Source organism: Jaculus jaculus, chromosome 7, assembly GCF_020740685.1.
Source record: "Jaculus jaculus isolate mJacJac1 chromosome 7, mJacJac1.mat.Y.cur, whole genome shotgun sequence".
NCBI lineage: Eukaryota > Metazoa > Chordata > Mammalia > Rodentia > Dipodidae > Jaculus > Jaculus jaculus.
The window spans coordinates 147,691,093-147,718,037 of record NC_059108.1 but is presented as its reverse complement, the minus strand read 5'-3'; the positions used below and the strand labels follow the sequence as shown (position 1 = coordinate 147,718,037).

Genomic DNA, 26,945 nt, shown 5'->3' with positions numbered 1-26,945 from the left:
CTGAAACAGTCTCGCTGTGACTGATTTCTGCCCTGGAACTCACTGTGTAGGTTGGCCTCGAACTTGTGGCTGCCTTCCCGCCTCAGCTCCAAATGAGCCTCCACACTGACCTTCATTTGGGGCATCTGTGAACTGAGTGGTTATACTTTACTATTTTAACAATGATTCTGCTGGGCATAGTGGTGCACGGCTTTAATCCCAGCACTCAGAAGCAGAGGTAAGAGGATTGTGAGTTCAGGGCCAGCCTGCGAGTACAGAGTGACTTCCAGGTCAGCCTGAGCTGGAGTGAGACCCTACCTCGAAAAAGAAAAAACAAACGGAGCTTGTTTGCAGTGGCGGGAAGCCCTGGTACACCCATTCTCTCTCTCCCCCTTCCCTCCCTCTCTCTCTCAAATAAATACATACATAAATCCAAAAGGAGGAAAGCCTGTCTTATCCACTCAGTGAAATATTGTTCTGAGGAGCCATTTAGAATAGCATTTGTAGGAAATGGTTCAACTCTCCAGGACCCAAGTAAGCCAGATGTACAAGGGGGCGCATGCATATGGAGTTCGTTTGCAGTGGCTGGAGGCGTTCCCATTCTCTCTCAAATGGAATGGCATTTGTAGGCAGGACGTGGTAGCCCAAAACTTTAATCGCAGCTTGCAGAACTTTAATCGCATCTGGCAGAATTGCCATGAGTTCGACTCTAAATGTGAATTTCAGACCTATTCGGTTCGAGTGAGACCCTGTCTCAAACAAAACAAAAATAAAATAGTAGAGCCGAGCGTGGTGGTGCACACCTTTAATCCCAGCACTAGGGAGGCAGAGGTAGGAGGAGCGCCGTGAGTTCGAGGCCACCCTGAGACTCCATAGTGCATTCTAGGTCAGCCTGGGCTAGAGTGAGATCCTACCTCAAAATAATAATAATAATGATAATAGTAATAATAAATAAATAAAATAGTACTCAGGGATATGTTTATGAAACAATGTTGAGTACACAAAGATATATATCTGTGTGTGTATATATGTGTTAAATATCTTATATTTACAAGCAGAGAGAAGAGAGACAGAGAGAATGGGCGCGCCAGGGCCTCAAGCCGCTGCAAACGAACTCCAGATGCATTCGCCACTTTGTGCATAGGCTGTTAGGCTTTGCCCACAAGTGCCTTAAGGGATGAGCCCTCTTCTCTCCAGCCCTTTTTTCGAGGTAGGGTCTCACTCTAGCCCAGGCTGACCTGGAATTCACTATGTAGTCTCAGGCTGGCCTCGAACTCACGATAATCCTCCTACCTCTGCCTCCCGAGCGCTGGCCTTCAGGGCGGGCGCCACCACACCTGGCAATATATATTCTTATCACAGAATAAATAGAATTTAAATAAATAATAAATAGTTTAATAGAATAAAACATAAAAACGAGACTTCGGATCCCAAGTCAAATACACGTTAAGAACACCCTACAGTGGGACGAGGCTGGCAAGCCGCTCTTCGGCTGGGCGCCGGGGAACTCGGGGGTCCCTCGCCTGGCGTTTCCGTGCTTGGCGGCAGGAACTCCCGGAAGCCTCGGGCCGGCCAGCGCGATGGGCGTGTGCCCGGGCGCTCGGCGCTCTATGCGCGTGCGCGGGGCCGCCTCGGCTCCGCGGTCGTCGGGGCGCAGGCGCGCGAGGGGGGGGAGGGCGCGGGGCGGGCGGGCCGGCGGCAGTCACTGTAGGCATTGGAGCAGGGCCGCCCCTCGTGTGGCCGGTTAGCTCAGTTGGTTAGAGCGTGGTGCTAATAACGCCAAGGTCGCGGGTTCGATCCCCGTACGGGCCATATGTTTTCTTTCTTCGGGAAAAGATATTTTGCAGTTTTAAAAAATAGCTCTTAAAAAAAAAGTGTGGCTTTCAAAGACTTTAAGTGCTGTGCAGACAATTCTAGACTCCAATCGAAACCTCTCGCGCCTGCCTAGGCAGAGCAGGCAGGACACCGTGTGGCAGACGTCCCTGTTAATGTCGTTGGCTGTAGCCAGTGTCTGGTCAGACCTTGGGGCCGCATGTTACGTTGTTTCCTTTCCATGAGTTTAGTGATCAGCCAGAAAGCGCTGGCACGCGGTACCTCTAATTAGTGCATCATGTAGCACGTCAGTAACTGCATGTGGGCACACCAGTCAATGACAAGAACAGCCCAAGGAAATAATGAATGCATCAAATCGCCTTCTAAATCTCTCTCTCTCTCTCAGTCTGTGTGTGTGTGTGTGTGTGTATGTATATATATATATATATATATATATATATATATATATTTTTTTTTTTTTTTTTTTTTTTTTTTTCCTTAGGCAAGTTCTCCCTCTAGCCGAGGCCTATCTGAAATTCACTATGTATCTCAGGCTGGCCTTGAACTCACGGCGACCCTCCCACCTCTGCCTCCCAAGTGCTGGGATGAAAGGCGTGCTTCACCACGCCCGACTAGACCACGTTGTAAAGAAAGGACCCAGGGGAAGAAGAAGGGGAGGAGAAAGGGAGGGAGGGAAGGAGAGAGAGCAGATGAGAAAAGCCGGGAGAGGGGCAGAGGTCGCCAGCTTGGGTTCCCCCCCCATCCACTGACGCAAGCCTCGGGTCTGACAGCGGGCCCTGGGGACGGCGCCCGGCACCCCGCGCCCACGCGGGCCTCCGCCAGGCGGCGCAAGGCGGCGGGGCGGGCCGGGTCGCCTCCCGCGGCGTCTGGGCCCGCCGGGCACTCGTAGCCCGCCCCGCCCCCGGTGACGCCCGCCGAGGCCGCCGCCGCCGCCGCGCGGAGCGTGCACGGGTTCGAGTCCCCGCCTCGGGCGGCATGGCGGGCGCGGATGGCGGCGGCGTCGCCCCGCGCCTGGGCGGCGGCGTCGCCCCGCGCCTGGGCGGCGGCGGCGCGGTGCGCGCGGCCCCGCTGGACCCCGAGCAGCTGCGGCGGGTGCTGGAGCGGGTGGCCAGGGACGCGGCGCGGCCGGGCGCCCAGGCCCCGCGCCGGCCGCCGCCCCAGGTGAGGGGCTGGGACGCGGGTGCGCGGAGGCCGGGGCCGCCCGAAGTGCTCAGGCGCAGCCTTGAACCCTCGGCGGCCGTAGCGTAACGTCAGGCCGGTTCTGGGGGTGACGGGCAGGCTCGGGGCGCGAGGGGGAGTCGATGGAAAGGACGCAGCGCCGAGGCTCTTGGGAGGAGTGCTCGGAGCGACCTCGGCCGAGGTCCGTAAGCACACCTCCTCGGGGAGGTTGCCTGAGGGCTTGCAAGGCACGCGGAGGTGGAGACTGCGATTTATTACTTTCCTCGTAGGGTCTCATTCTAGCCCAGGCTGACCTGCAACTCATGACGATACCTCCGCCGCCTGAGTGCTGGGATTAAAGGTGTACATCACCGTGCCCGACTAAAAATACCCGGATACTCACTCACTCTGTGTCTGTAAAATAAAATTAAAAAATATATATATATATATATATATATATATATATATATATATATATATATATATATATATTAAGCCGGGTGTGGTGGTGCATGCCTTTAATCCCCACACTCGGGAGGCGGAGTTAGGAGTATTGCTGTGAATTGGAGGCCACCCTGAGACTCCATAGTGAATTCCAGGTCAGCCTGGACTAGAGTGAGACTCTACCTCGAAAAACAAACAAACAAAAATTAAAGGAATTTTAAAAACTCTTATTTAGTAGCTGAGAGAGATAAAAAATAGGTGTGCAAGGGCCTTTGGCTATTGCAAACAAACTCCAGATGCCTGAGCCACCCTGTGCATCCAAGCCCTGAGGTACTGGTGAATCGAACCTGGGTCGTTAGGTTTTGCAGATAAGTACCTTAACTGCTGAGCCATCTCTCCAGCCCCTAAAATATATATTTCAATATTTTATTTATTAGAGAGAGGCAGGTGGAGAGAATGAGCACACCAGGGCCTCCAGCCACTGCAAATGAACTACAGAAACATGTACCACCTTGTGCATTTGGCTGTACATGGGTAATAGGGAATCGAACCTGAGTCCTTTGGCCTTGCAGGCAAGCACCTTAACCACTAAGCCACCTCTTCAGCTCCCAATTTTATTTTAATTTATTTGCATGCAGACAGAGAAAGAGAGACAGAAAGGGTACACCAGGGCCTCCTGCTGCAAATGATCTCCAGATGCACCTGGCTTTATGTGGGTATGGGGAAGCGAACCAAGGCCTGCAGGCTTTAACCATTGAGCCATCCCTCCCACCAGCCTGACAGAGTTTTAAATCCAGTGCCCAGCACACTGCCCAACATACTAGCTAATAACAGCAGATGAAGTCACCACACACTACAGTGAGTTTGCTTCTGGGCTCACAGAGCTCTTGGCTGCTGGGGATCCCACCTGGTAAGGTCCAGGTAGCTCTTGAACCTGGAGGTGCTCCGTGTCAATGTAAAATCACACCCCCTTTCCATGCATCTCAAAATTGCCAAAAGAGCCGGTAGTGGTGGCACACGCCTTTAATCCCCGCACTTGGGAGGCAGAGGTAGGAGGATCACTGTGAGTTTAAAGCCATCCTGAGACTACGTGGTGAATTTCAGGTCAGCCTGGGCTAGAGTGAGACCCTACCTCAGAAAACAAAAGAACAACAACAACAAAAAAAAAAATTGCCAAAAGAAAGTGCCTTCCAGTCCCAGTCCCGGAGACTTTGGTAGGAGGGGGGGCGGGGAGGAAGAACTCTCCCTGTCTCACAGAAAATGCGTCCCCCAGTGTGAGCAGAACCTTACCCCTGAAGATGGCAGTGTTTTCCCCTTTTGTTGACTTTTTAAAAAATTCTATTTTAGAGGGGACCTCTGGGTGATTCATGCCATGAAATTCTGATGAGGAGAAAGTCTGCTGTTAGTGGTGTTATTAAATGCCCCAATTAAGCCAAAAAAAAAAAAAAAAAAGTGCCTTCCACTAGAAGAAACAGGATAGGGTAGACTTGAGTACTTCAGCTTGGCTTTGGTTTTTGAGTGCTTTTTGGCAGCACAGATTTGTACCCAATGGGCCATCAAGACTGAAAGCTGTCTGGCTAAATTTTGGTAAGTCAGTATTGGTAGATTCTGCCCAACAGGACACTTGCTAAAGGCGTGACCTTGAGTGACCTGTCCTCTTTGGGCCTAGATTTCTCTATTTGCAGGAAGGATGGCTCACTGGATGAGCCTCCTGGCTGGCAATCTACTGAAGATCCAAATGCCTCCCATAGGCTGTGCACAGCTAAGTCAGAAAATGTCACCATTGGTTCAGTACCATGCAGTGGCAGCTCCTGACACACACACACGTGTGAGGTTTTTTGAGGAAGGGTCTCGCTGTAGCCCAGCCTGACCTGGAATTCACTATGTTGATGAAGTTCACCGTAAACTTCCGACCCTTCTCTCCCTCCCCTCCCCCTAATGCTAGGATTACCAGCATTTGCCACTCTGCCTGATGCACAAGTTTTTGTATCAGCTTTTTTTTTTTTCTGGGGGGGGTGGTGTTTCTAGTCAGGGTCTCACTCTAGCTCAGGCTAACCGGGAACTCACTATGTAGTCTCAGGGTAGCCTCAAACTCACAGTAATCCTTCTACCTCTGCCTCCTGAGTGCAGGGATTAAAGGCGTGCATCCCACGCCCCCGTCTTTTTTGTTTTTTGAAGTAGGGTCTCACTCTAGCCCAAGCTGACCTGAAATTCATATGTAGTCTCAGGGTGGCCTTGAATTCACAGTGATCCTTCCGCCTCTGACTCCCTAGTGCTGGGATTAAAGGTCTGTGCCACCACACTCTGCAGGTATGACATATTTTAAAATATTTTATTTAGGTGGGCGTGGTGACAGACTAATCCCAGCATTTGAGTGGCTGAGGTAGGAGGATCACTGAGTTTGAAGCCACTTTGAGACTACATAGTGAATTTCAGGTCAGTTTGAATTTAAGTGAGGCATTACCTTGAAAAACCAAAAAAGAAAAGAAAAAAGTGTCAAAGCTGAACCCTGAACCATGTTTGCAGGACAAACAGGACAAACACATAAGAATGACGACAGCATAGTCAGAATGGGGTAAGGGAAGGAAAGGGCAAGCAGCTGGGGTCTCAGAGGGCCTGGCCTGGCGGGTGGGTGGTAAGGACCTAACTTACATTGCTCCTATGGCTTTTTTTTTTTTTTTTTCAAGGCAGGATCTCACTCCAGAGAAGGCTGATTTAGAACTCACTCTAGTCCCAGGCTGGCCTTGAATTCACCTCTTCCTCCTGAGTTCTGGGATTAAAGGTGTATGCCCCCATGCCAGGCCAAAACTTGTTTTATTAAAATATAAATCCCATCTGGTGTGGGGGCACACACCTTTAATCCCAGGACTCAGGAGGCAGAGGCAGGAGGAGTATTGTGAGTTTGAGGCCACCTCAAAAAAAAAAAACACAAAAACTTCATATTCCCAAAACAAATACTGGGCACGGTGCTTGCGCCTATAATTACAGTGTTTATGAGGCAGAGACAGAGACATGCAGATGCCCAGGGCAAGGTGGCTAGTTAAACTAGTCAAGTCAGCGAAACTCTGGGCTCAGAGAGGCCCTGTCTCAATAAGTGGAAGTGATTGAGGAAAATACCCAGCATGGGCCTCTCTTCTCTACATGCATGCATATATAAGCACCCACACACATATGAACATGTATATGCACATGCAAAACTAATGAAATGGAATCATTTTTATTTCCCACATAGGGACTCGCTCATGTCCAGGCTGATTTAGATCACACTCCATAGTCCCAGGCTGGCCTCAAAATCACTGTGATCTTCCTGAGTGCTGGGATTAAAGGAGTGCACCACCATGCCTAGATCCAACCTTTTTCTTTTTTCTGAGGTAGGGTTTCACTGTAGCCCAGGCTGACCTGGAATTCACTATGGAGTCTCAGGGTGGCCTTGCACTCACGGCAATCCTCCTACCTCTGCCTCCTGAGGCCTGGGAGGTGTGTCACCATGCCCGGCTCAGGATTGCTTCTTAATGTGGGAATGTGTGCAGCTTCATGACCTTGTTTCATTGTCTGTGGGTGTCTCAGCACATGAGACTTGGTTGTGGTATAACTTGTATCCCTGTGTTCTGGTCAGAAAGGTTTAAAAATGCCACTCTGCACACACCGCACAGAGTTTTCTATGGCAGAGGCATAATGTAGAGAAGTCTCGGTAGTGGGTTGGTGATGAGGGCAGGGTGAACAGCGATCAGCGAAACATTTATCCTCTCTCTGCTGGTGTCCTCTATGTTTTAGCAACTAGACGCCGTATGTGTCAAGGTGACATCTGGTGACAAGAGAGGCAAGGAAAGACCAGTGCCCCCACGGGCCACCATGCAGCCCCCAACAGAAAGACAGAGTCAGCCATGTGGGAGAGGCTCCAGCTTGGTGAGGCTTTGTGTCACCAGGCCTCAACTGCACAAGGCACCATCCCCGGGGACCGAATCACAGCCGTGCTTCCTCAGAGCATCACCTCAGCCCAGGGCTCCTCAGGTGTCGGTACACAGACCACTGCCGGCCCTCCAGCCAGTCCCTGCAAAGAGAGGCAAGGGTCCCCACGCTGAGAATGGACAGGGCACTGCATGGGCCCCTCTGGCAGCCTCTGCTGCTCCTGTCACAGCACCTGACTTGTCTGGTTCGGCGCATGTGTTTATTTCCAGCTTGCACACCATGCACACAGAGAAACTGAAGAAATCTTTAAAAGTGAAAACGCGGTCTGGACGCGTATCTCGACCTCCCAGGTACAAAGCTAAAGATTATAAATTCATCAAAACAGAGGACTTGGCTGATGGGCACCTGTCAGATTCTGAGGACTACTCGGAGCTGAGTGTGGAAGAGGAGGAAGAGCAAAGGGAGAAGCAGGTGCTCTTTCACGTGGAGGAGTGTGCCCTGAGGCCCAAGGCCTTTAAGTGTCAGGCTTGTGAAAAGTCGTACATCGGAAAGGGGGGATTGGCCCGCCATTTTAAGCTTAATCCAGGCCATGGCCAGCTGGAGCCTGAGATGCTGGCCCCTGGATATATGGAGGCAAGAACCAGAGGCCTGGCTGCTCTCCAGCCGTCCATACCAGCTGCTTCCCGCAGGAAAGAGACCCAGTCTGCACGGAGTGGCCTGCAGGTAACACTTTTGTCTAATGACAGTGCCCTTGGCTCTGCCCCTTCCTGCCCACCATCCTTATGGACTTTCATGGCATCTGATAGGGCTCACGACCCAAACCATCACAGTGGGGGTCTGAGACCCACCACTGTCAGAGAGAGACAGAGTGAGAGACTGGGTGCGCCAGGGCCTCCAATCACTGCAAATGAACTCCAGACACTTGTACCACCTTGTGCACCTGGCTTATGTGGGACTTGGAGACTCGAACCTGGGTCCTTAGGCTTCTCAGGCAAGAGCCTTAACCGCTAAGTCATCTCTCCAGCCCTGACTGTCCATTGTCTTAATACCCTGAGAAGCCAGTGTAATTGCTGCTATTTTAGCTGTTGCAGATGCAGTTCAGGGATGTCTGATCAGCCCAGGTTGCAGCCCTCTCAGTACACAAAAGACTCACACAAGCTCTGACTTCACAGCCTCACTGTAGCCAGGCTGCCTATTCTATGCCTTTTATGGCTGGGAAAGTTCCAGAGAAGCCATCCTGGGGAGTGGCTCAGTTGGGAGAGTGCCTCTCTAGCAAGCATGAGGCCCTGGGTACGATCCCTAGCACCTGCAGTTTTAGCACTTGGGAAGTAGAGACGGAAGGATCAGGGGTTCTAGATCAGGGCTGACGAGATGGCTCAGCAATGGAAGGCACTTGCTTACAAAGCCTGACAGCCTGGGTTCAATTCCTCAGTACCCATGTAAAGCCAGATGTACAAAAGTAGTGCATGCATCTGGAGTTAGTTGTCAGTGGCTAGAGGCCCTGGCATGCCCATTATCTTTTCTTTTTGTTGTTTGTTTCTCTTCCTGTCTCTCTGCTTGCAAATAAATAAATGAGTTGAATTAAAAAAAAAAGAGTTCAAGGTCATCCTCAGCTATACAGTGAGACCTGGACTGCACAAGATTGTCTCAGAAAAAAAGAAAAGCCACCTTGTTCCCTAAGTTGTGCTAGAGCCGGAGTGGCATGAAAGACCAGAACATGCGTCCCCAAACACAAAAGACTGGAGCTGAAGGCAAGGTGCAGTGGGGCTCTGTCCCCTCCATCTGCCTAAGAGGACATAGACTTGTGAGGACGAAAGGCATCCTACCGTTAGTTAACCCAGCTGGAGACCGCCCTGGGCCTGGAGGGTCTGCATTGTTTATCTTTCTCAGGTCACTGTGCCTCTGCCCCTGTTGCCTTCTTCCTTCTTTTCTCCTCTCTTTTCCTCATCCTCCCTTTCAAAACATTTTTTTTAGGGCTGGAGAGGTGACTAAGCGGTTCAGGTGCTTGCCTGCAAAGCCAAAGGACCAAGGTTTGATTCCTCAGGACCCACTTAAAGGCAGGTGCACAAGGGATGTGGATCGGATTAAAAGCAGGCATGCGCCACCACGCCCGGCCCTGCATTTATTTTTACTGAGAGCTTGGACATATGAACATACTGTAATTTGATCATGTTCTCATCCTGTTATCCTGTTGTTCTCTGTCCCTCATTCCACTAAAGACTCTCCTCTTTTAAGACAGTCCTTCTTCTGTTTTCTCTTTCCTTTTGTCCTCCTCCATCTTTCATGTCAAAATGTTGATGAAGCCGGCGTGGTGAGTTCCAGGTCAGCCTGAGCTACAGTGAGACTCTACCTCAATAGCCAAAAACAAACAAACAAACAAATAAATAAATTTGATGAGCTCAGATCAGTGCAGGTCTTGTGGGGGAGTCGGTAACCACTGTGAAGTCATGAAAGCATGAGTCGGTTATTGTTGGGAGAACAGTACAACTTACTACAATGCGGCTCTTAAATTCTTTCCACCCTGTGGTGCTTTGATTCAGGTGTCCCCCATAAATTTCGGTGTCCTAAATGCTAGGTCCCCAGCTGATGGTAATTTGGGAATTAAAGCCTCCTGGAGACTGTGTATCGTTGGGGGTGGGTTTATGGGTAATATAACGAGTTTCCTCTTGCCAGTGTTTGGCACACTCTCCTGTTTCTGTTGCCCAGGAGGTGATGTCCACCCTCTGCTCATGCCATCCTTTTCCCTTTCCATCATGCAGTTTGCCCTTGAACCTGTAAGCCAAAATGAACCCCTTTCCCCCCTACAAATTGCTCTTGGTTGAGTGATTTCTGCCAGCAGTACAAACCTGAGTGCAACACTCCCCCTTTTCCACAGTGTTCCTGAACCTTGGAGAGAGTGATAGAAATCTCCTTTAGTGAGCCTCTGCCAGTTACTTGCTTTCCCAAGTTATTGTTCCTCCTCACCCTTTTTGTTTTGGTTTTTGAGGTAGATCTCACTCTAGACCCGGCTGACCTGGAATTTACTATATAGTCTCAGGCTGGTTTCAAACTCACAGTGATCCTCCTACGCTACTCTCCTGAATGCTGGGATTAAAGGCAGTACCACCATGCCTGGCCCTCCTCACCTTTTTGTAGGGATCTCATTGTATAGTCTGGGCTAATTACATACTCCCCCCCCTTATTTGTTTAAAAACCTTCTGTCTTTCCTTGAAAATACTATGGGAGATGAAACTCAGCCACTTCTGTGAGAGTGCTCATTCTCCGTACCTCTCCTGTGCGCATGTGAAATGTTCATGTTAGTGAAGTTCTGTTTGTTTTCCGCTTGTTAGTCTTTTGTCCTGGGGTCTGTTCCAATCAAGAACCTAAGGGATTCCTGATTTTCCCCCACCAGAGGCCGCGCGCTTTGTCATCCTGGACGGAAGGCTTTAGTAATCAGTCAGCAGTCCTACCAGGACTATCTCAGACAGATGGGACACGCAGGCTTGCCCGCACTTCCTCTTTCCTTCAGGAACACAGTTCTGTGCAAGCTGCTTCTAGCTGCTTGACTCCCTGGGCCTGGGCACCAGTTTTGGGAATGATAGCTGCCCAGATTACCTGGGAGGCTGTAGGATCCAGGTGCTTTGTCCTGTTGGGGTGGGCAGGGACTTGCGCATCTGTGTCTCTCCCCCCTCCCTGAGGGCATGTTCTTCAAGCTGCAGTGTTCCTTCCTGTGTTTTGGTTGTAAAGAGGGTTAAAGGGGAAATTCAGAATTTAGGACAGCTGGGTGAGGGTGCTGAGAGTCCCTGCTACTTGGGAGACTGAGGCAAAAGGGTCATTTGAGTCCAGGACTTCAAGGTGAGCCTGAGAATCACCGTTTGACCACTGTCTCAAGACAAGCCGACTTAAGGGGTCGTACGTTATGTACTTGGTGGTGGCTGCCTCTGCCAGTGCTCCTCTGTCAGCTCATTGGACTGCACAGCTGTCCTTAGGGGAAGGAGGGCCTTAGCCATGTCACTTCCGGGGTTTCTCCAACAAATCCATTGAGTCAGAAAGTGGACATAAATTAGCACAGTGAAGGTATGCTGGGACTTAGGAGGGTCAGGTGCTGTGGGGCATGGGGATGAAGTATCAGTTTCTTTCTAATAATGTTGAAAACATACTGGAACCAGTGGCAATGGTTACACAACCTAGTGAGTGTATTAAATGCATTGTACTATGTACTTTCAAAGGATGAATTCTATTGCATTTGAAATATATGCAATAAAAATAAAACATTTGGCCAGGTGTGGTGGTGTACAGCCTTTAAACCCAGTACTCGGGAGGCAGAGGTAGAAGCATTGTAGTAAGTTCAAGGCCAGCCTGAGACTCCATAGTGAATTCCAGGTTATCCTGAGGTAGAGTGAAACCCTACATTGGAAAATCAAAACAAATAAATAAATTAAAAAATGAGGATTTTGTTGTGAGTGCTGGAGGTTGAAGTCAAGCCTTTGCATGTACTAAGTACAAGCTCTTTTTTTTTTTAGTTTTTTAAAAAACTTTGTTTATTTTTATTTATTTATTTGAGAGCAACAGACAGAGAGAGAAAGGGGCAGAGGGAGAGAGGGAGGGAATGGGCGCACCAGGGCCTCCAGCCACTGCAAACGAACTCCAGACGCGTGCACCCCCTTGTGCATCTGGCTAACGTGGGACCTGGGGAATTGAGCCTTAAACCGGAGTCCTTAGGCTTCACAGGCAAGTGCTTAACTGCTAAGCCATCTCTCCAGTCCTTTTTATTTTAGTTTTTTTGAGGCAGAGTCTCACTCTAGCCCAGGCTGACCTGGAATTCACTATGTATTCTCATGCTGGCCTTGAACTCACAGCAGTCCTCCTACCTCTGCTTCCTGAGTGCTGGGATTAAAGGTGGCATGCGCCACCACACACGGCTCAAGCTCTTAGATTTTAGGATCATGGTCATATCACAGAACTTTCTTTTTTCAAAAAACATTTATTTATTTGCAAATGCACAGAGAGAATATGAATGAATGCATCAGGGCATCTTGCCACTGCAAACAGACATCATATGAATGTGTCCCACCTTGTGCATCTGGCTTTACATGGGTACTGGGGAATCAAACTCAGGCCATCAGCTTTTTTTTTTTTTAATATATTTTATTTATTTATTTGAAAGAGAGATAGAGACTGGGTGTGCTAGGGCCTCCAGCCACTGCCAACAAGCTCCAGACACATGTACCTCCTTTTGCATCTGGCTTATGTGGGTCCTGGGAAATCGAACTGGGGGTCCTTTGGCTTTGCAAGCAAAATGCTTTAACCTCTAAGCCATCTTCTCCAGCCCCAGGCTATGAGCTTTTGCAAGCAAGTGCCTTTAATTGCTGAGTCATCTCTCTTCAGTGCCTCAGGGTTACTGTTAACCTATAATCATTTGACATATTTTTTTGTTTTTGTTTTTCTGAGATAGGGTCTCACGCTAGCTCAGGCAACCTGGATTTCATTATGTAGACTCAGGGTGGCCTCGAACTCTTGGTGATCCTCCTACCTCTGCCTCTTTTTTTTTTTTTTTTTTTTAATTTTCTTGTTTATTTGAGAGTGACAGAGAGGAAAGAGAATGGGTGTGCCAGGGCCTCCAGCCACTGCAAACGAATTCCAGACGCGTGCATCCTCTTGTGCATCTGGCTAACGTGGGTCCTGGGGAATCGAGCCTTGAACTGGGGTCCTTAGGCTTCACAGGCAAGCGCTTAACTGCTAAGCCATCTCTCCCGTCTGCCTCTTTTTTTGTTGTTCAAGTAGAGTCTTACTGTAGCCCAGGCTGACCTGGAATTGACTATGTAGTCTCAGGGTGGCCTTGAACTCCTGGAAATCCTCCTGCCTCTGCCTCCTAAGTGCTGGGATTAAAGGTGTGCGCCACCACACCTGGCTCATTTGACATCTTAAATGTAAGCTTGTGGTTAAAGAGTGTTAACTAGGGGCTGGAGAGGTGGCTCAGCAGTTAAGGCATTTGCCTGCAAAGTCTTAAGGACCTGGGTTCAATTCCCTAGTACCCATGTAAAGCCAGATGCACAAAGTGGCACATGCATGTGGAGTTCATTTACAGTGGCTAGAGGTTCTGGTGCACCTACTCTCTATCTGCCTCTTTTTCTCTCAAATAAATATATACATTTTTTTTAAGTGTTGGGGACTTGAGAGATGGCTTAGCAATTAAAGTGCTTGCCTGCAGAGCCTAAGAGCCCATGTTGGACTCCCCAGAGCACACGTAAGCCAGACATACGAGGTGACACATGTGTAGGAGGTGCTCATGTGTCTAGAGTTCGACTGCAGTGGTTGGAGACCCTGACATGCCAGTTCTGTCTCTCATAAAAAAATAAAAATAAAAATAAATGTATGGGGCTGGAGAGATGGCTTAGCGGTTAAGCGCTTGCCTGTGAAGCCTAAGGACCCCGGTTCGAGGCTCGGTTCCCCAGGTCCCACGTTAGCCAGATGCACAAGGGGGCGCACGCGTCTGGAGTTCATTTGCAGTGGCTGGAGGCCCTGGCGCACCCATTCTCTCTCTCTCCCTCTATCTGTCTTTCTCTCTGTGTCTGTCGCTCTCAAATAAATAAATAAAAAATGAACAAAAAATATGAAAAAAAATGTAGAAAGAGAAGCTGAGGAAATGGCTTAGTGGTTAAGGCGTTTGCCTGCGAAGCCTATGGACCCCAGTGTGATTCCCCAGGACCCATGTAAGCCAGATGCACAAGGGGGCACATGCATCTGGATTTCGTTTGCAGTGGCTGGAGGCCCTGGCATGCCCATTCTGTTTTTCTCTTTGCCTCTTCCTCTCTGTTTCTCTCTCTCAAATAAATAAAATGTTTTTTAAAATTTTTAAAAGAAATAAACCTGGTGTGTTCCTGCATGCCTTTAATCTCATCACCTGGGAAGCAGAGGTAGGAGTTTCACCATGAATTCAAAGCCTCCCTGAGGCTACATAGTGAATTCCAGGTCAGCCTGAGCTAGAGTGAGACCCTACCTCAGGGAAAAAAAAAAATAAATAAATAAAAAGAGTGTTAACTAAAGAAGTAGTGTAGCAAGTTCCTCACTTTTTTTTTAAATTTTTTTTTTTTTTTTTAGTTTTTGTTCATATTTTATTTATTTATTTGAGAGCGACAGACACAGAGAGAAAGACAGATAGAGGGAGAGAGAGAGAATGGGCGTGCCAGGGCTTCCAGCCACTGCAAACGAACTCCAGATGCGTGCGCCCCCTTGTGCATCTGGCTAACGTGGGACCTGGAGAACCAAGCCTCGAACCAGGGTCCTTAGGCTTCACAGGCAAGCGCTTAACCGCTAAGCCATCTCTCCAGCCAAGTTCCTCACTTTTGATTTGATATTTTTCTGCTTCAAAGCTTGTCATGAAAGTGTATGAACAATGATTTTTTAAAATCTTTGCATGTGCAACACTTGTCTAGAATGGTCATTCTGTAGAAGTTGAAGAGACCATACTGCCTGAACCAGACGATGGAAGTCCCTCAGTCCCCCTGGAATCAGAGAGATGCCTAGAGCCTAGAAGTGGAGAGCCAGAGACTGTGGCCGAGTCCAGCCCAGCCAGCCCGCAGCAGAGTGGAGCAGCCCAGCCGTCCCAAGGCCCTGCAAGACCCACTGTTTCCTGGAGCAGAGCCCAGCTCAAAGAGGTACCTGGCCTTCATACCCTGTTCTCAAAGCCTGTTTTCTTTGGTGTGCTGTGTAGCAATTCACCATTAGGTTCTTTTCTTCCCTCCCTCCCTTCTTTCCTTCCCTTCCCTTTCTTTCTTTCTTTTTTTTTCTTGTTTTTTGTTTCCTTTTTTGAGGTAGGGTTTCATTTTAGCCCAGTCTGACCTGGAATTCACTATATAATCTCAGGGTAGCCTCGAACTCACAGTGACTCTCCTACCTCTGCCTCTCCTAGTGCTGGGATTAATGATGTGTGTCACCACACCCGATTTTTTTTGGTTGTTTTTGAGGTAGGGTCTCACTCTAGTTTAGGACCTGGGACTCTAGCCTAAGATGGCCTTGAATTCACAGAGATCCTCTTACTTAGCCTCCCAAATCCTGTGACTAAAGGTGTGAGGCCCAGCTAGTTCTGGTAAGCCTGAAAGATTTAGAGAGACTTTATAGATTAAAAGAAGCCAAGAGGAGAGAGTATGAAGAACTCCTGCCCATGAGAAAGCAGGCCTGGATGGCGCCCAGAACTTAAGAAAGGAAGGAGTGAGTACAGAAAGCTGCTGACTGGGAGAAGGTAGATTAGGTGTGGGGTAAAGCCCCCCTTCTCTTTTTCTTACTTTTTTTTTTTTTTTTTTTTTTTTTTTTGAGACAAGTTCTGACTATGTAGGCCCAGGCTGGCCTTGAAGTCAATCCTTCTGTCTTAGTGTCTTGAACACTGGAATTACAAGCGTGTATCATTTTGCCCAGCTACTGTTAGATTTCTGAACTTAAAAGTAAGGGCTGGAGAGATGGCTTAGCGGTTAAGCACTCGCCTATGAAGCCTATGGACCCCGGTTCGAGGCTCGGTTCCCCAGGTCCCACGTTAGCCGGATGCACAAGGGGGCGCACGTGTCTGGAGTTCGTTTGCAGAGGCTGGAAGCCCTGGCGCGCCCATTCTCTCTCTCTCCCTCTATCTGTCTTTCTCTCTGTGTCTGTCGCTCTCAAATAAATAAATAAAAAATGAACAACAACAAAAATTTAAAAGTAAGACCTCTGCCAGGTGTTGCGGTGTGTGTCTGTAACTCCAGACCTCAGGAGGGATCCGCCGCGCCGCTCTGTTGCTCTGCTGAGAGCTGCCTCTACCTTCAGGCCATGGGGCACCTGTGAGTCTGGCTTCCCTCTGTGAGGTGGAGCTTAAGACTGTTTCTTGGTCTGGGGGAACTTTACTGCTTGCCTCTGCTTTATAGTTTGGGGTACCTTCTCACTTTAATTACACATATGATTTTCTTCTTGTTTCTGAATCTACCAAGTGTGTCTTTTCCTTACATTCCAGATCTACCATGTGGGGCTCTCACCAACTCTAGGCTTGCTTTGCTACCTGTATAATTTTTTTAAACTCGGGGTAACCATGAGTGTAACCCTCTTCATTCCTCATTCCTTCTCTGAATTTTTTGGTTGCTGTCTTGATCTTTTTCCTTGAGCCTCACTGTTTGCCCCTTAGCTTCCCTCCTCAGGAAAGCACATGGCAGGTGCCACAGGTGCTTCCCCCACATCCTCCACAGACCCTGAGATTCTTCTTCCCATGTGCTTGTAGCTCGGTTCTAGCTTCCTTCCCAGATCCCAGTCTCCTTAAATAAATACCACACTTTGTGGTTTTCCCCTTAATAAACTTCATCTTGATTTCAGAGTGTGGGATAACTATGACCTGTGTTTACATGGAAGTAATTCAGAAATAACAGAAATGGCAAGGCGTGGTGGCGCACACCTTTAATCCCAGCACTATGGAGGCAAGACAGAAGGATTGTCATGAGTTCAAGGCCAGCCTGAGACTACATAGTGAATTCCAAGTCAGCCTGAGCTAGAGTGAGACCCTACCTGAAAAAAATAAAAAAAGAAAACACAGGAATGGTTTTCTATCCCCCTCCCACCCTGGGCTGGGATTAAAGGCGTGCACCACCATCGCCCAGCATTTAGTGACCTTCTTTCAGGCTCCACCACATCCTGGTGTCCCTGAGCTAAGCTCCAAGTTTGTTTTTCTACAGTAACCTCCCGTCCTAATAGGTGAGCAGCCTGAAACTCGGGGGAAGGAGCTAGCACGGGGTCCCCGCAGGCAGAAGGCTGGTCCAGAATTTGAAGCCAGGTCGTGTCAAAGACACTAGGGCTGGCCCCTGCCAGTCATGCGTGGCAGCAATGTGGCATCCCTTCGACTTGCCTTACAGTGCTCCAGCTGTCTCACCAGGGAGGTGGGTGACTGTCTGCAGCAGGACCATTCAGACTCTTTGAGAAACTTTGCCAGAGGCGGACATTAATTTATACTGCGTCCATAAAGCACCAGGCCCCGTTCCGGGTGTGGCGGGTGGTACGTAAACCAGACCCAGCTGCACTGCGGCCGTGGGCGAGCGAGCGCGCGCGGTGCTGAGCAGAGGCCCTGCCCTCTGGCCTCCCCGCGCTTTCATTCTCCGAGTCACAGGTCCGCATTTTTGTCTTGCTGGTGAGGGTTTCCTGCAGCCACTCTGGGGGTCGGGGGCTTCTTCCTGCTTCCCCCGGGCCTGGCAGCCCCTGTTCCTCCCCGCGCTGCGTCTCTGCGCGGGCCGCCCATCCTCGCGCTCTCTCAGGTCTTTGTCCCTTTCCAGACTTCTTCGTTTGTGCCTCCTTTTCTGACCTCTCCCTGCAACTTCAAATCTCTCGTTAGAAACCTCTTTACCGAGGGCGCCCATCTTCTGTGCCTGAGGGAGCTCGGAGGCCGTGGAGGGAAGCCCAGTCCCTTTTCCTTCTCTGTGTTGCGGCGCGCGCCCTCTCTTGTCCCTCTTTCTGTCAGGATTTTACTGGTCCAGGCTGACTTTGAACTCATTATGGAGCCCAGACTGACCTTGAACTTGTTGCCATCCTCTCACCTGTTGCAGTCCTCTTACCTGAGCCTCACAAGTACTGGGTTTCTAGATCTGAGCTGCCATGCCTGGCTCTGCCTGTTTCTCCTGCACCCCATCCTTCCTCAGCCTGGTGGGCCACGCCCTCCTCTCCTCTCCCGTCACCTCTGCTGCCAGTGCCGTGACATGATTTCCTATTGGCCTGTCCCAGCAGAGCCAGCCTCCCCTCCATCCCCCGGCATCACCATCTACAAAATAAACCTTCCCTCCACACCAGGCATGGTGGCACATGCCCTTAATCCCAGCACTAGGGAGGCAGAGGTAGGGAGATTGCTGTAAATTCAAAGCCACCCTGAGACCACATAGTGAATTCTAGGTCAGCCCGAGCTAGAACGAGATCCAACTTCCCTACAGAGCCAGCTGCCATGGTGAACATGTTTAGTTGCAGCTCCTCAGAAGGCTGAGGCAGGAGGATTACTTGATCCTCGGAGCTGGAGGCTAGCCTCACCTCTCCTGAACAGAACTTCTCTCCATGTACCATCCTTGGAAAGAAATTCAAGTCCTTGGGTTTCTCCAAGCCTGGTCTGGGTGGCCTTCTGCCTGTCAGCCTCAGGTGCAGAGCCCCTGGCACTCACAGGCCCCTGCTGCTTCTGCGGGACATGGACATCATGCAGCACATGCCTCGGTGGTGGCTTTCTGACTGCATGTCTGTCCCCCATGTGGGTGGCGAGCCCTGCAGAGTGTACAGGTTTCACCAGGGCCTGATGCACAATACCCAGAGCTTGGGGAGCTCAAACTTTGACCCTGGAATTGACTCTAGTGCTTTGCGATGGACTAACAAGCATGCGGCTGTATACGTGGAGTTTTGAGTTGCTGACTTCTGCAGAATTTTCCGTGCTTTATCTCTGACTCACACCAACTTGCTGCCTGCTGGGAGTTCTCACAGGCTTTAACAGTGGTCCACACGTTCTTCCCACAGTCTCTCCAGCATTGTGGCCGGGAGGACCTGCTGGAACTGGCACTGCCTCAGCTAGCTCAGGTCGTGACCCTGTATGAATTTCTTCTGGTCAAGGTGAGTCTTTGTAGTGTTTTCTCAGTTGACCCAGGGATGACTTGAAGTTATTCAGAAAGCTGTCCTTCCAAGCTGGGCGTGGTGGTGCTCATCTTTGATCAGGAGGAGGATGGTTCTGATTTTGAGGCCTGAGACTACTACATAGTGTATTCCAGGTCTGTCTGGGCTAGAGTGAGACCCTACCTCGACCTCTCCCCTAAAATAAAAAAAAGAAAGCTGTGCTTCCTACTTATTTTAGGATGTTCCAGGCCATCCAGGATCATTCTCCTTCCTGGTGACAGAGCTGAAGTGAGCCTTGGTGCGGGGGTGGGGGTGGGGGGGTAGGGGGGGTCTCAGCAGGCCAGTCACTCCATGAGCAACAGCAGGTCCAGTAAACTGACTGTCCTTGGCTCCCTGCTCCCTTTCCAGTCTAGCTGGCCTCCTCTAGTGGGCTCGGTTTTTGTTTTTTTTTTTTCTTTTTGGTTTTTCAAGGTAGGGTCTCACTCTGGCCCAGACTGACCTGTTAATTAACTGTGTAGTCTCAGACTAGCCTTGAACTCACGACAGTCCTCCTACTTCTGTCTCCTGAGTGCTGAGGTTAAAGGTGTGCACCACCACACCCAGTTTATTTTATTATTTCTTAACATTTTATTTATTTTTATTGTTATTTATTTATTTACTTGACAGAGAAAGAGGGAGAGAAAGATTTCACGTGTCAGGGCCTCCAGCCACAACAAACTAACTCCAAACGCATGCACCCCCTTGTGTATCTGGCTAACGTGGGTCCTAGGGATCGAACCTGGGTCCTTTGGCTTTGCGGGCAAACACTTTAACCACTAAGTCATTCCTCAAGCCCTATTTTGTTATTTCTTTTAATTTTTTTTGTTTATTTTTATTTATTTATTTGAGAGCAACAGACAGAAAGAGAAAGAGGCAGATAGATAGAGAATGGGCACGCCAGGCCCTCCAGCCACTGCAAACGAACTCCAGACGCATGTGCCCCCTTGTGCATCTGGCTAACGTGGGTCCTGGGGAATCCAGCCTCTAACTGGTGTCCTTAGGCTTCATAGGCAAGCGCTTAACCGCTAAGCCATTTCTCCAGCCCTATTATTTCTTTTTGTTTGTTTGTTTTTATTTTTTCGAGGTAGGGTCTCACTCTAGCCTAGGCTGACTTAGAATTAACTATGTAGTCTTAGGGTGGCCTCAAACTCATGGTGATCCACCTACTCTGCCTCCCAAATGCTGGGATTACAGGCATGTGCCACCATACCTGGCTGTGGCTCTGTTTTCTGAGAACCTCTTGGTGCTATGGCCCAGACCATGTGAGCCTGTCCTCAGCCTTTTCTGCCACCTTTCCTGCCCTTGGGAGGCCCAATCCCTGGGGCTCATGGCCTCACCCCAAGGGTTTGTTTTCGGATCTTTTCCTCCCCAGGCCTGTTCTGGCCTCCCAGAGCTGGGTGCTGCTGGCATACAGTAGGCACCCTGCATGGTGAAGGCAGTACCATGCCAGTTCCTGTGGTACTCAGTCCCTCAGGGGTTTTTCCTCTTTTTTGTATCATTTCCTCAGGTTTCAGTTCTTTTTGTCATCTTTATCTTCACGAAGGTTGAGAAGGGTCACCGAGCAGGAGCACAGCCTTTCTTCCCAGCTGTGTACAAGGAGTTTGAAGAGCTGCATCGCATGGTGAAGAAACTGTGGCAGGGTTACCTCCGTCGTTCTGGCCCGTGCTCTCAGGAGCCCCTGGAAGTAAACAATGACAAGGTGTGGTCTCGTGAGGCAGAGCCTTTGTTTTTTGAGTTAGTCCAAGAATGTCCTTGCATAAGGGAGAGGTTGTAGTAATGACCTCTAACCAGTCAATGACTTTTCCTATCAAGAGAAGTTCTTGTTTTCTTAATAGAAAGTAATTAGTGGTGGGGCATGATGGTACACATGTTTAATCCCAGCACTCGGGAGGCAGAAGTAAGAGGATTTCCTTGAGTTGTGCGGCTACACTGAAACTACATAGTGAATTCCAGGTCAGCCTGAGCTACAATGAGACCCTATCTTGAAAAACAAAACAAAACAAAACAAAACAACAACAAAAAAAAAAAAAAAAACATCCTCCTGGCTCACTGATCCTTTAGGTTAAGACCTCAGACACTGGCTTATGTGGGTTCTGGGAGTTGAAACTGGGTCCTTAGTCTTCATAGGCAAGCTCCTTGACCACTAAGCTATCTCTCCAGCCTTACTTTTTATTTTTACTTTTTGGTTTCTCGAGATAGGGTCTTATTCTAGCCCAGGTTGGCCTGGAATTCACTATGTGGTCTCAGGATGGCCTTGAACTGATGTTCCTCATACCTCTGCCTCCTAAGTGCTGGGATTAAAAGCATGTGCCACCAGGTCTGGCTTCTCTCTCTTTTTTTATTTTTTATTTTTTGGTTTTTTGAGATAAGGTCTCACTCTAGCCCAGGCTGACCTGGAATTCACTATGTAGTCTCAGGGTGGTCTCAAACTCATGGTGATCCTCCTACCTCTGCCTCCTGAGTGCTGGGAGTAAAAGTGTGTACCACCACACCCAGGTCTCTCTCTTTTGAGCTTTTTTTTTTTTTTTTTTAAATCATTTTATTTATTTGAGAGCCACAGTCAGAGTGAGAAAGAGGCAGAGAGAAAGAGATTGAGAATGAATGGGCACGCCAGGGCCTCCAGCCACTGCAAAGGAACTCCAGATGTGTGCGCCCCCTTGTGCATCTGGCTAACGTGGGTCCTGGGGAATCAAGCCTCAAACCGGGGTCCTTAGGCTTCACAGGCAAGCGCTTAACCACTAAGCCATCTCTCCAGCCCTGAACTGTTGTTTTTTTTTTTTTTTACATAGATTTGGGGGGCAGATCACACAGGGATGGTGGGTACTGGTTATGAGCTGTGGTTGTTTTGATCTCATTTCCTTGTCATTGCCATCATTAAATTGCCTTTAGCTAGATTGTATTCTTTACAGAAAAATGAATTTTAGGCTGATGTATTTTCGGTAAAACCTTGTGTTGGACCCAGCATGAACCTGATGGCCCTTTTCAGTGGCTGACATTGGGAGTTGGGTTCTGGCCCCACTGTCTATGTACCAAGTCCTTCACTGATCCTGAAAGAATCCCTGGACCTCTGGGTCTCATCTTTGTTCCCTATGAACAGAGGAGCGCTAACTTAAATATTTCTTTTTGGCTCTCACCATACTATCCTTCATTTAAAAAAAAATGAACTGTGCTCAGTGATGAGAATTTTGTCCCATTCTGCTACTGATTTTTAAGTAGTGATAAAGTATATCTGAAGAGACAGTGGGCTTTATGCCTCTACCCATGGAATCAGACCCACATGGTCTTTAAGGAGATGGATTGGGTGGGACCTCTTTGTGCTTTTGCTAAGGACCACCTGGTCTCTTACAGCCTGCATTGCATCAAGACCTGGTCAGTGTGGCAGAGCAGATGGCTGTGTGCTAGAGGGCAAGGAGCTGGAGTTCTATCTGAGGAAGATCAAAGCCCAGGAAGGAAAATAAACCATCCTTAGCCCATGTAATAAAGGTGTTTATTGTTTATGTTTAAAAAATAAAAATGAGGGCTGGAGAGATGGCTTAGCGGTTAAGCGCTTGCCTGTGAAGCCTAAGGACCCTGGTTCGAGGCTCGGTTCCCCAGGTCCCACGTTAGCCAGATGCACAAGGGGGCGCACGCGTCTGGAGTTCATTTGCAGAGGCTGGAAGCCCTGGCGCGCCCATTCTCTCTCTTCCTCTATCTGTCTTTCTCTCTGTGTCTGTTGCTCTCAAATAAATAAAAAATTTAAAAAAAAATAAAAATGAACTGTGGCAGCCAGGCATGGTGGTGCACACCTTTAATCCCAGCACTCAGGAGGCAGAGGTAGGAGGATCTCTGTGAATTCAAGGCTACTCTGAGACTCCATAGGGAATTCCAGGTCAGCCTGGGCTAGGGGGAGATCCTACCTCAAAAAAACCAAAACAACAAAAACAATGAATTGTGGACTGGAAAGATGGCTCAGTAGCAAAGGCACTACAAAGTGAATTCCAGGTCAGCCTGGATTAGAATGAGCCTTTACCTTGACTCCTCCCCTCCCCTGCCAAAAAATAAAAATAAAAAATAAATAAAAAAATATATATATGTATATATATATATGTATATATGTATATATGAATAATAATGGATTCTTTTTGCTAAGCTGTGGGTAGGTGGAGTCTCTAGTTCACTAAAGTCACCGGTTTTTAAAATTATTACATTAAGCAAGTGTGGATATCATGTCATGAATTAGCTGAACATGTATGCATGCTGTGCATACCCATCAGAATCCACCTTTTAAAAAAATATTATTCTTAATTACTTACTTGGCAGAGAAAGAAGGAGATGGGGGGAGGGAGGGAGGGAGGGCAGGCAACAGTGGGCTCACCAGGGCCTCCAGCCACTACAAATGAACTCCAGACGCATGCATCCCCTTGTGCATCTGGCTAACATGGTTCCTGGGGAATTGAACCTAGGTCCTTTGGCTTTGCAGGCAAATGCCTTAACCGCTAAGCCTTCCCTCCAGCCCCAGATGCATCTTTTATACCAGTTCAGGTGGCTGTGGCCTCTTTAGAGCAATAACCATGGCTCACTTGTAAGTGGGCATTTTCCACTTAGGATGGTGGAAGACTGACCCAGCCCAATTTTCTGTTAGTCTTATTCTGCTATCCTGCCTACTGTGCCCTGCCCTCTCTCTTACTGTATTGGTGTTCTCTCTAAATGATTACTAGCTGTCACTCAGTACCTTTACATCAAGTACCACATATAGGTTTTGCATGCAGAGCCCATTCTAATCTGTATAAAAACCCTTTCAGACAGCTGAAACTGAGGAAAGTATGGGGAGGTGTATGAGAGAGACATAGGAAGGAGCTATAGGGAGAGGAGGCGTGTGAAAGAGACTTGAGGAGGCAGAAGAGTGAGGCATGGGGAGGGAGGTGGCTAGCCAATCTTCAGTGCATAGGTGAGGACCGAGAGATTGCTCTGGCATCCTCATGCCCTGGCTCCACCTTCTTCACACCCATGAAGGGTGATGTTATAGAACAGGCAAGATTGTTTTCTTTTTGTTTTTTTCAAGGTAGGGTCTCACTCTGGTTCAGGCTGACCTGGAGTTCACTCTGTCATCTCAGGGTGTCCTTGAACTCATGGCAATCCTCCTACCTCTGCCTCCCAAGTGCTGGGATTAAAGGCGTGCGCCACCACTCCCGGCAAGATTTTTTTTCTGAAGAGACAATTGACAAGACAGAATTAACTTTTTTTTTTTTTTTTTGGTTTTTCGAGGTAGAGTCTCAGTCTATCCCAGGCTGACCTGGACTTTACTCTGTAGTCCCAGGCTGGCCTTGAACTCACAGCCATCTCTTACCTCTGCCTCCTGAGTGCTGGGATTAAAGGAGTGTGCCACCATGCTCAGTAGAGGTAACCCTTTCTAAGCTCATGATAGCACTAGGAAGTGTTCTAACAGTCTTCATTCTCTCCTACCCTATGTCAGCAGAGCCTGTGAGCTTCGGGGATGGTCTGTTTCATCCTCAGCTCTTCATGAACTGCCACCTTCTTATGTCTCCTTCCTAGGTGGCACCTCACTGTATAAGGGAGCTAAGCTTACATAGTGTTACTTTCCTTGTTGCTGTGACAAAATACCTGACAAGAACAGACTTGAGGGAGGGTTTCTTTGAGCTTACAGTTCAGGAGGACACAGTCCATCAGAGCGTGGGAGGCAGGGCAGGGCAGCAGGAGTGTGGAGTAGCTGCTCACATGCGCTCCTCAGGGAGGAAGCAGAAACATAGGAATGCTTGTGCTCAGCTCGATTTCTTTCTTCTTTTCTTTGGTTTTTCAAGGTAGGGTCTCAGTCTAGCCCAGGCTGACCTGGAATTCACTATGTATCTCAGGCTGGCCTTGAACTCACAGCAATCCTCCTACTTCTGCCTCCCGAGTGCTGGGATTAAAGGTGTGTGCCATCATGCTGGGCTTTATTTCTTCTTTTTATTCAGCCTCAGACTCCAGACCATGGGAAGGGTGCCTTTCAGTTAGGGTAGGGCTTCCTTCTCAATTAACTTAATCTAGAGACTCTGTCACAGACATGTCCAGAAATACTTCTAGGTGATACTAGATCCAACCCAGTTGACAGTTGAGATTGGCCATGAAAGAGTCCCACAGGTTTATACTCAGTCATCAGTGCATAGGGCTGACTCAAGCCTGCTTTGAGGGGTGCTTACTTTGGCTCCCCTTCCCTGCAGGTTGCTGAGTCATTGGGAATCACAGAATTCCTGAGGAAGAAAGAAGCAACCCCAGACTACAGTGCACCCAAGCTCCCCAGCCAGGAGACAGATGGGGAGAAGCCAGAGGCAGCTGGTGGACAGAAGAGAGGGAGGGAGCCGGGTGTGGTGGTAAGTGGTACAGAGGTAGCTGTCGTCCCGTGCTCACTGCGCGCTTCTCCAAGGAGAGGTGTGGGCCCACCTGTTGCGCCCGGTCTCACTTGAGAACTCTTCTCTCTGTAGGCCACAGGGGAGAGGCCGGCCACAGTGAAAAAGCCCCGAGGAGCAGCTCTCCCCACAGACACCCCTACGTGTCTTGCTGCCACCAGTGGATGCCAGGAGAAGCCCCGGCCCTCATGTGCACCAGCTGCCAGCAAGGGTAAAGCATGTGTTTCTGGGGCACCCTGCACTAGACAGTTCTGCCAACGTGCTAGACATGCCCAGGGCTGTCACTTTTTGTGGTTGGTACCCTTGTGGCATAATTTGAGAACTCTGTCCTCCCAGGTTTTATCCCAACCTCCCAGTGTCTCATTCCATATCCATACCCCATGAGTCATGAGATCTTGAAGGTTTCCTAGGGTCCCATTTTATTATTTATTTATTTATTTGCAAGGAGAGAGAATGAGAATGGGTGTGCCAAAGTCTCTAGCCACTGTGAACAAACCCCAGATACATGCACCACTTTGTGCATCTGGCTTTATGTGGGTCCTGGGGAATTGAACCCAAGTTGCTGGCATTGTAGGCAAGCGCCTTAACCACTGAGCCATGTCTCCAACCCTCCAGTCCCTTTTAAATGAAGGGTCACATCATGGTGATGTCTCAAGTTGGTGAGCCCAGGCTAGTGCAAGAAATTGGGCAGTGATGGGTCGCAAGGACACATGCAGCTGTGGCCTGCCTTGGCACCTGAGGCTTGGCTCCATTGAGAAGCTGAGATTTAACATTTGAAAAAAAGACATTCTGGCTTTGGTTCTGGCTGTAACCAGACTGTGTGCTAAATACTTTGATTTTGTTTTTTTGAGGTACTGCAGGGGAAGCCCTGGCTTTTGAGATTTCCAACAGGTGCCAGGCTGGAATTCACTGTGTGTCTGAAGGTGGCCTCCAACTCACAGTGATCCTCCTACCTCTGCCTCCCAAGTGTTGGGATTAAAGGTGTACACCACCATGCCCGGCATCTGCTAGGTTCTTTGAACATATGGCACGTTGACAATATCCACATGTCTTTTGAAAGTCTTAACAGGACCACCTGATCCTCAGCTGATGTGATGGTCTCAAGTGGAAAGAAAATGTCCATTTTAGAATTTACTTCCCAGCTCTGCCCAGGGGAAGGCACATCTGTTCTGTGGCCGATGAACTCTGGCACCAATTTGGACATGTCACTTAGCTAGTCTTTCCTCTTGTAGCTTTATCCATGCCTGCCCAGCCAGCAGGCCTTAGGTATCTGCACGGTAGTGTGTTCCTGGGGCTTTGTGAGGGAGTCCCTTGCTTTCAGGACAGTGACTGTGGGCTGGGCATGTGTGTCAGAAGCACCTGGAAAAGGTTATAGTGAAATACTGGAGTGTGAGATATCTGTGGATCTGTTTATTTATTTATTTTTATTTTTTAAGAAACTTATTTGAGAGAGAAGCAGGGAGAGAGAGAATGGGCTCTCTTAGGGCCTCCAACCACTGCAGATGGACTCTAGACGCATGCGCCCTCTTGTGCATCTGGCTTATGTGTAACCTGGGAAAATGAACCAAGGTCCTTTGACTTTGCAGGCAAACTTCTTAACTGCTAAAGCATCTCTCCAGCCCCTGTGGACATGTT

The 26,945-nt window shown here is 49.0% G+C and overlaps 1 protein-coding gene and 2 non-coding genes across 3 annotated transcripts in view; all 3 read left to right on the top strand.

The window, feature by feature from the left end:
• The window catches only part of Znf839 (zinc finger protein 839), a 33,856-nt gene that overhangs the window by 5,028 nt on the left and 1,883 nt on the right, over positions 1 to 26,945 (top strand). The window contains exons 2-9 of the mRNA XM_045155597.1: positions 1,528 to 1,686; positions 2,583 to 2,973; positions 7,189 to 8,046; positions 14,739 to 14,960; positions 18,796 to 18,888; positions 20,435 to 20,626; positions 25,125 to 25,274; positions 25,386 to 25,521. Of these exons, the coding sequence (XP_045011532.1) occupies positions 1,528 to 1,686; positions 2,583 to 2,973; positions 7,189 to 8,046; positions 14,739 to 14,960; positions 18,796 to 18,888; positions 20,435 to 20,626; positions 25,125 to 25,274; positions 25,386 to 25,521 (2,201 nt within the window). The remainder of the gene's footprint in view (positions 1 to 1,527; positions 1,687 to 2,582; positions 2,974 to 7,188; positions 8,047 to 14,738; positions 14,961 to 18,795; positions 18,889 to 20,434; positions 20,627 to 25,124; positions 25,275 to 25,385; positions 25,522 to 26,945) is intronic.
• On the top strand, positions 1,718 to 1,791 carry Trnai-aau. Its single transcript has one exon. It is a non-coding gene; the product is annotated as a tRNA-Ile (tRNA).
• Positions 22,096 to 22,165, top strand: LOC123462618. The gene has a single exon (XR_006638405.1). It is a non-coding gene; the product is annotated as a small nucleolar RNA SNORD38 (small nucleolar RNA).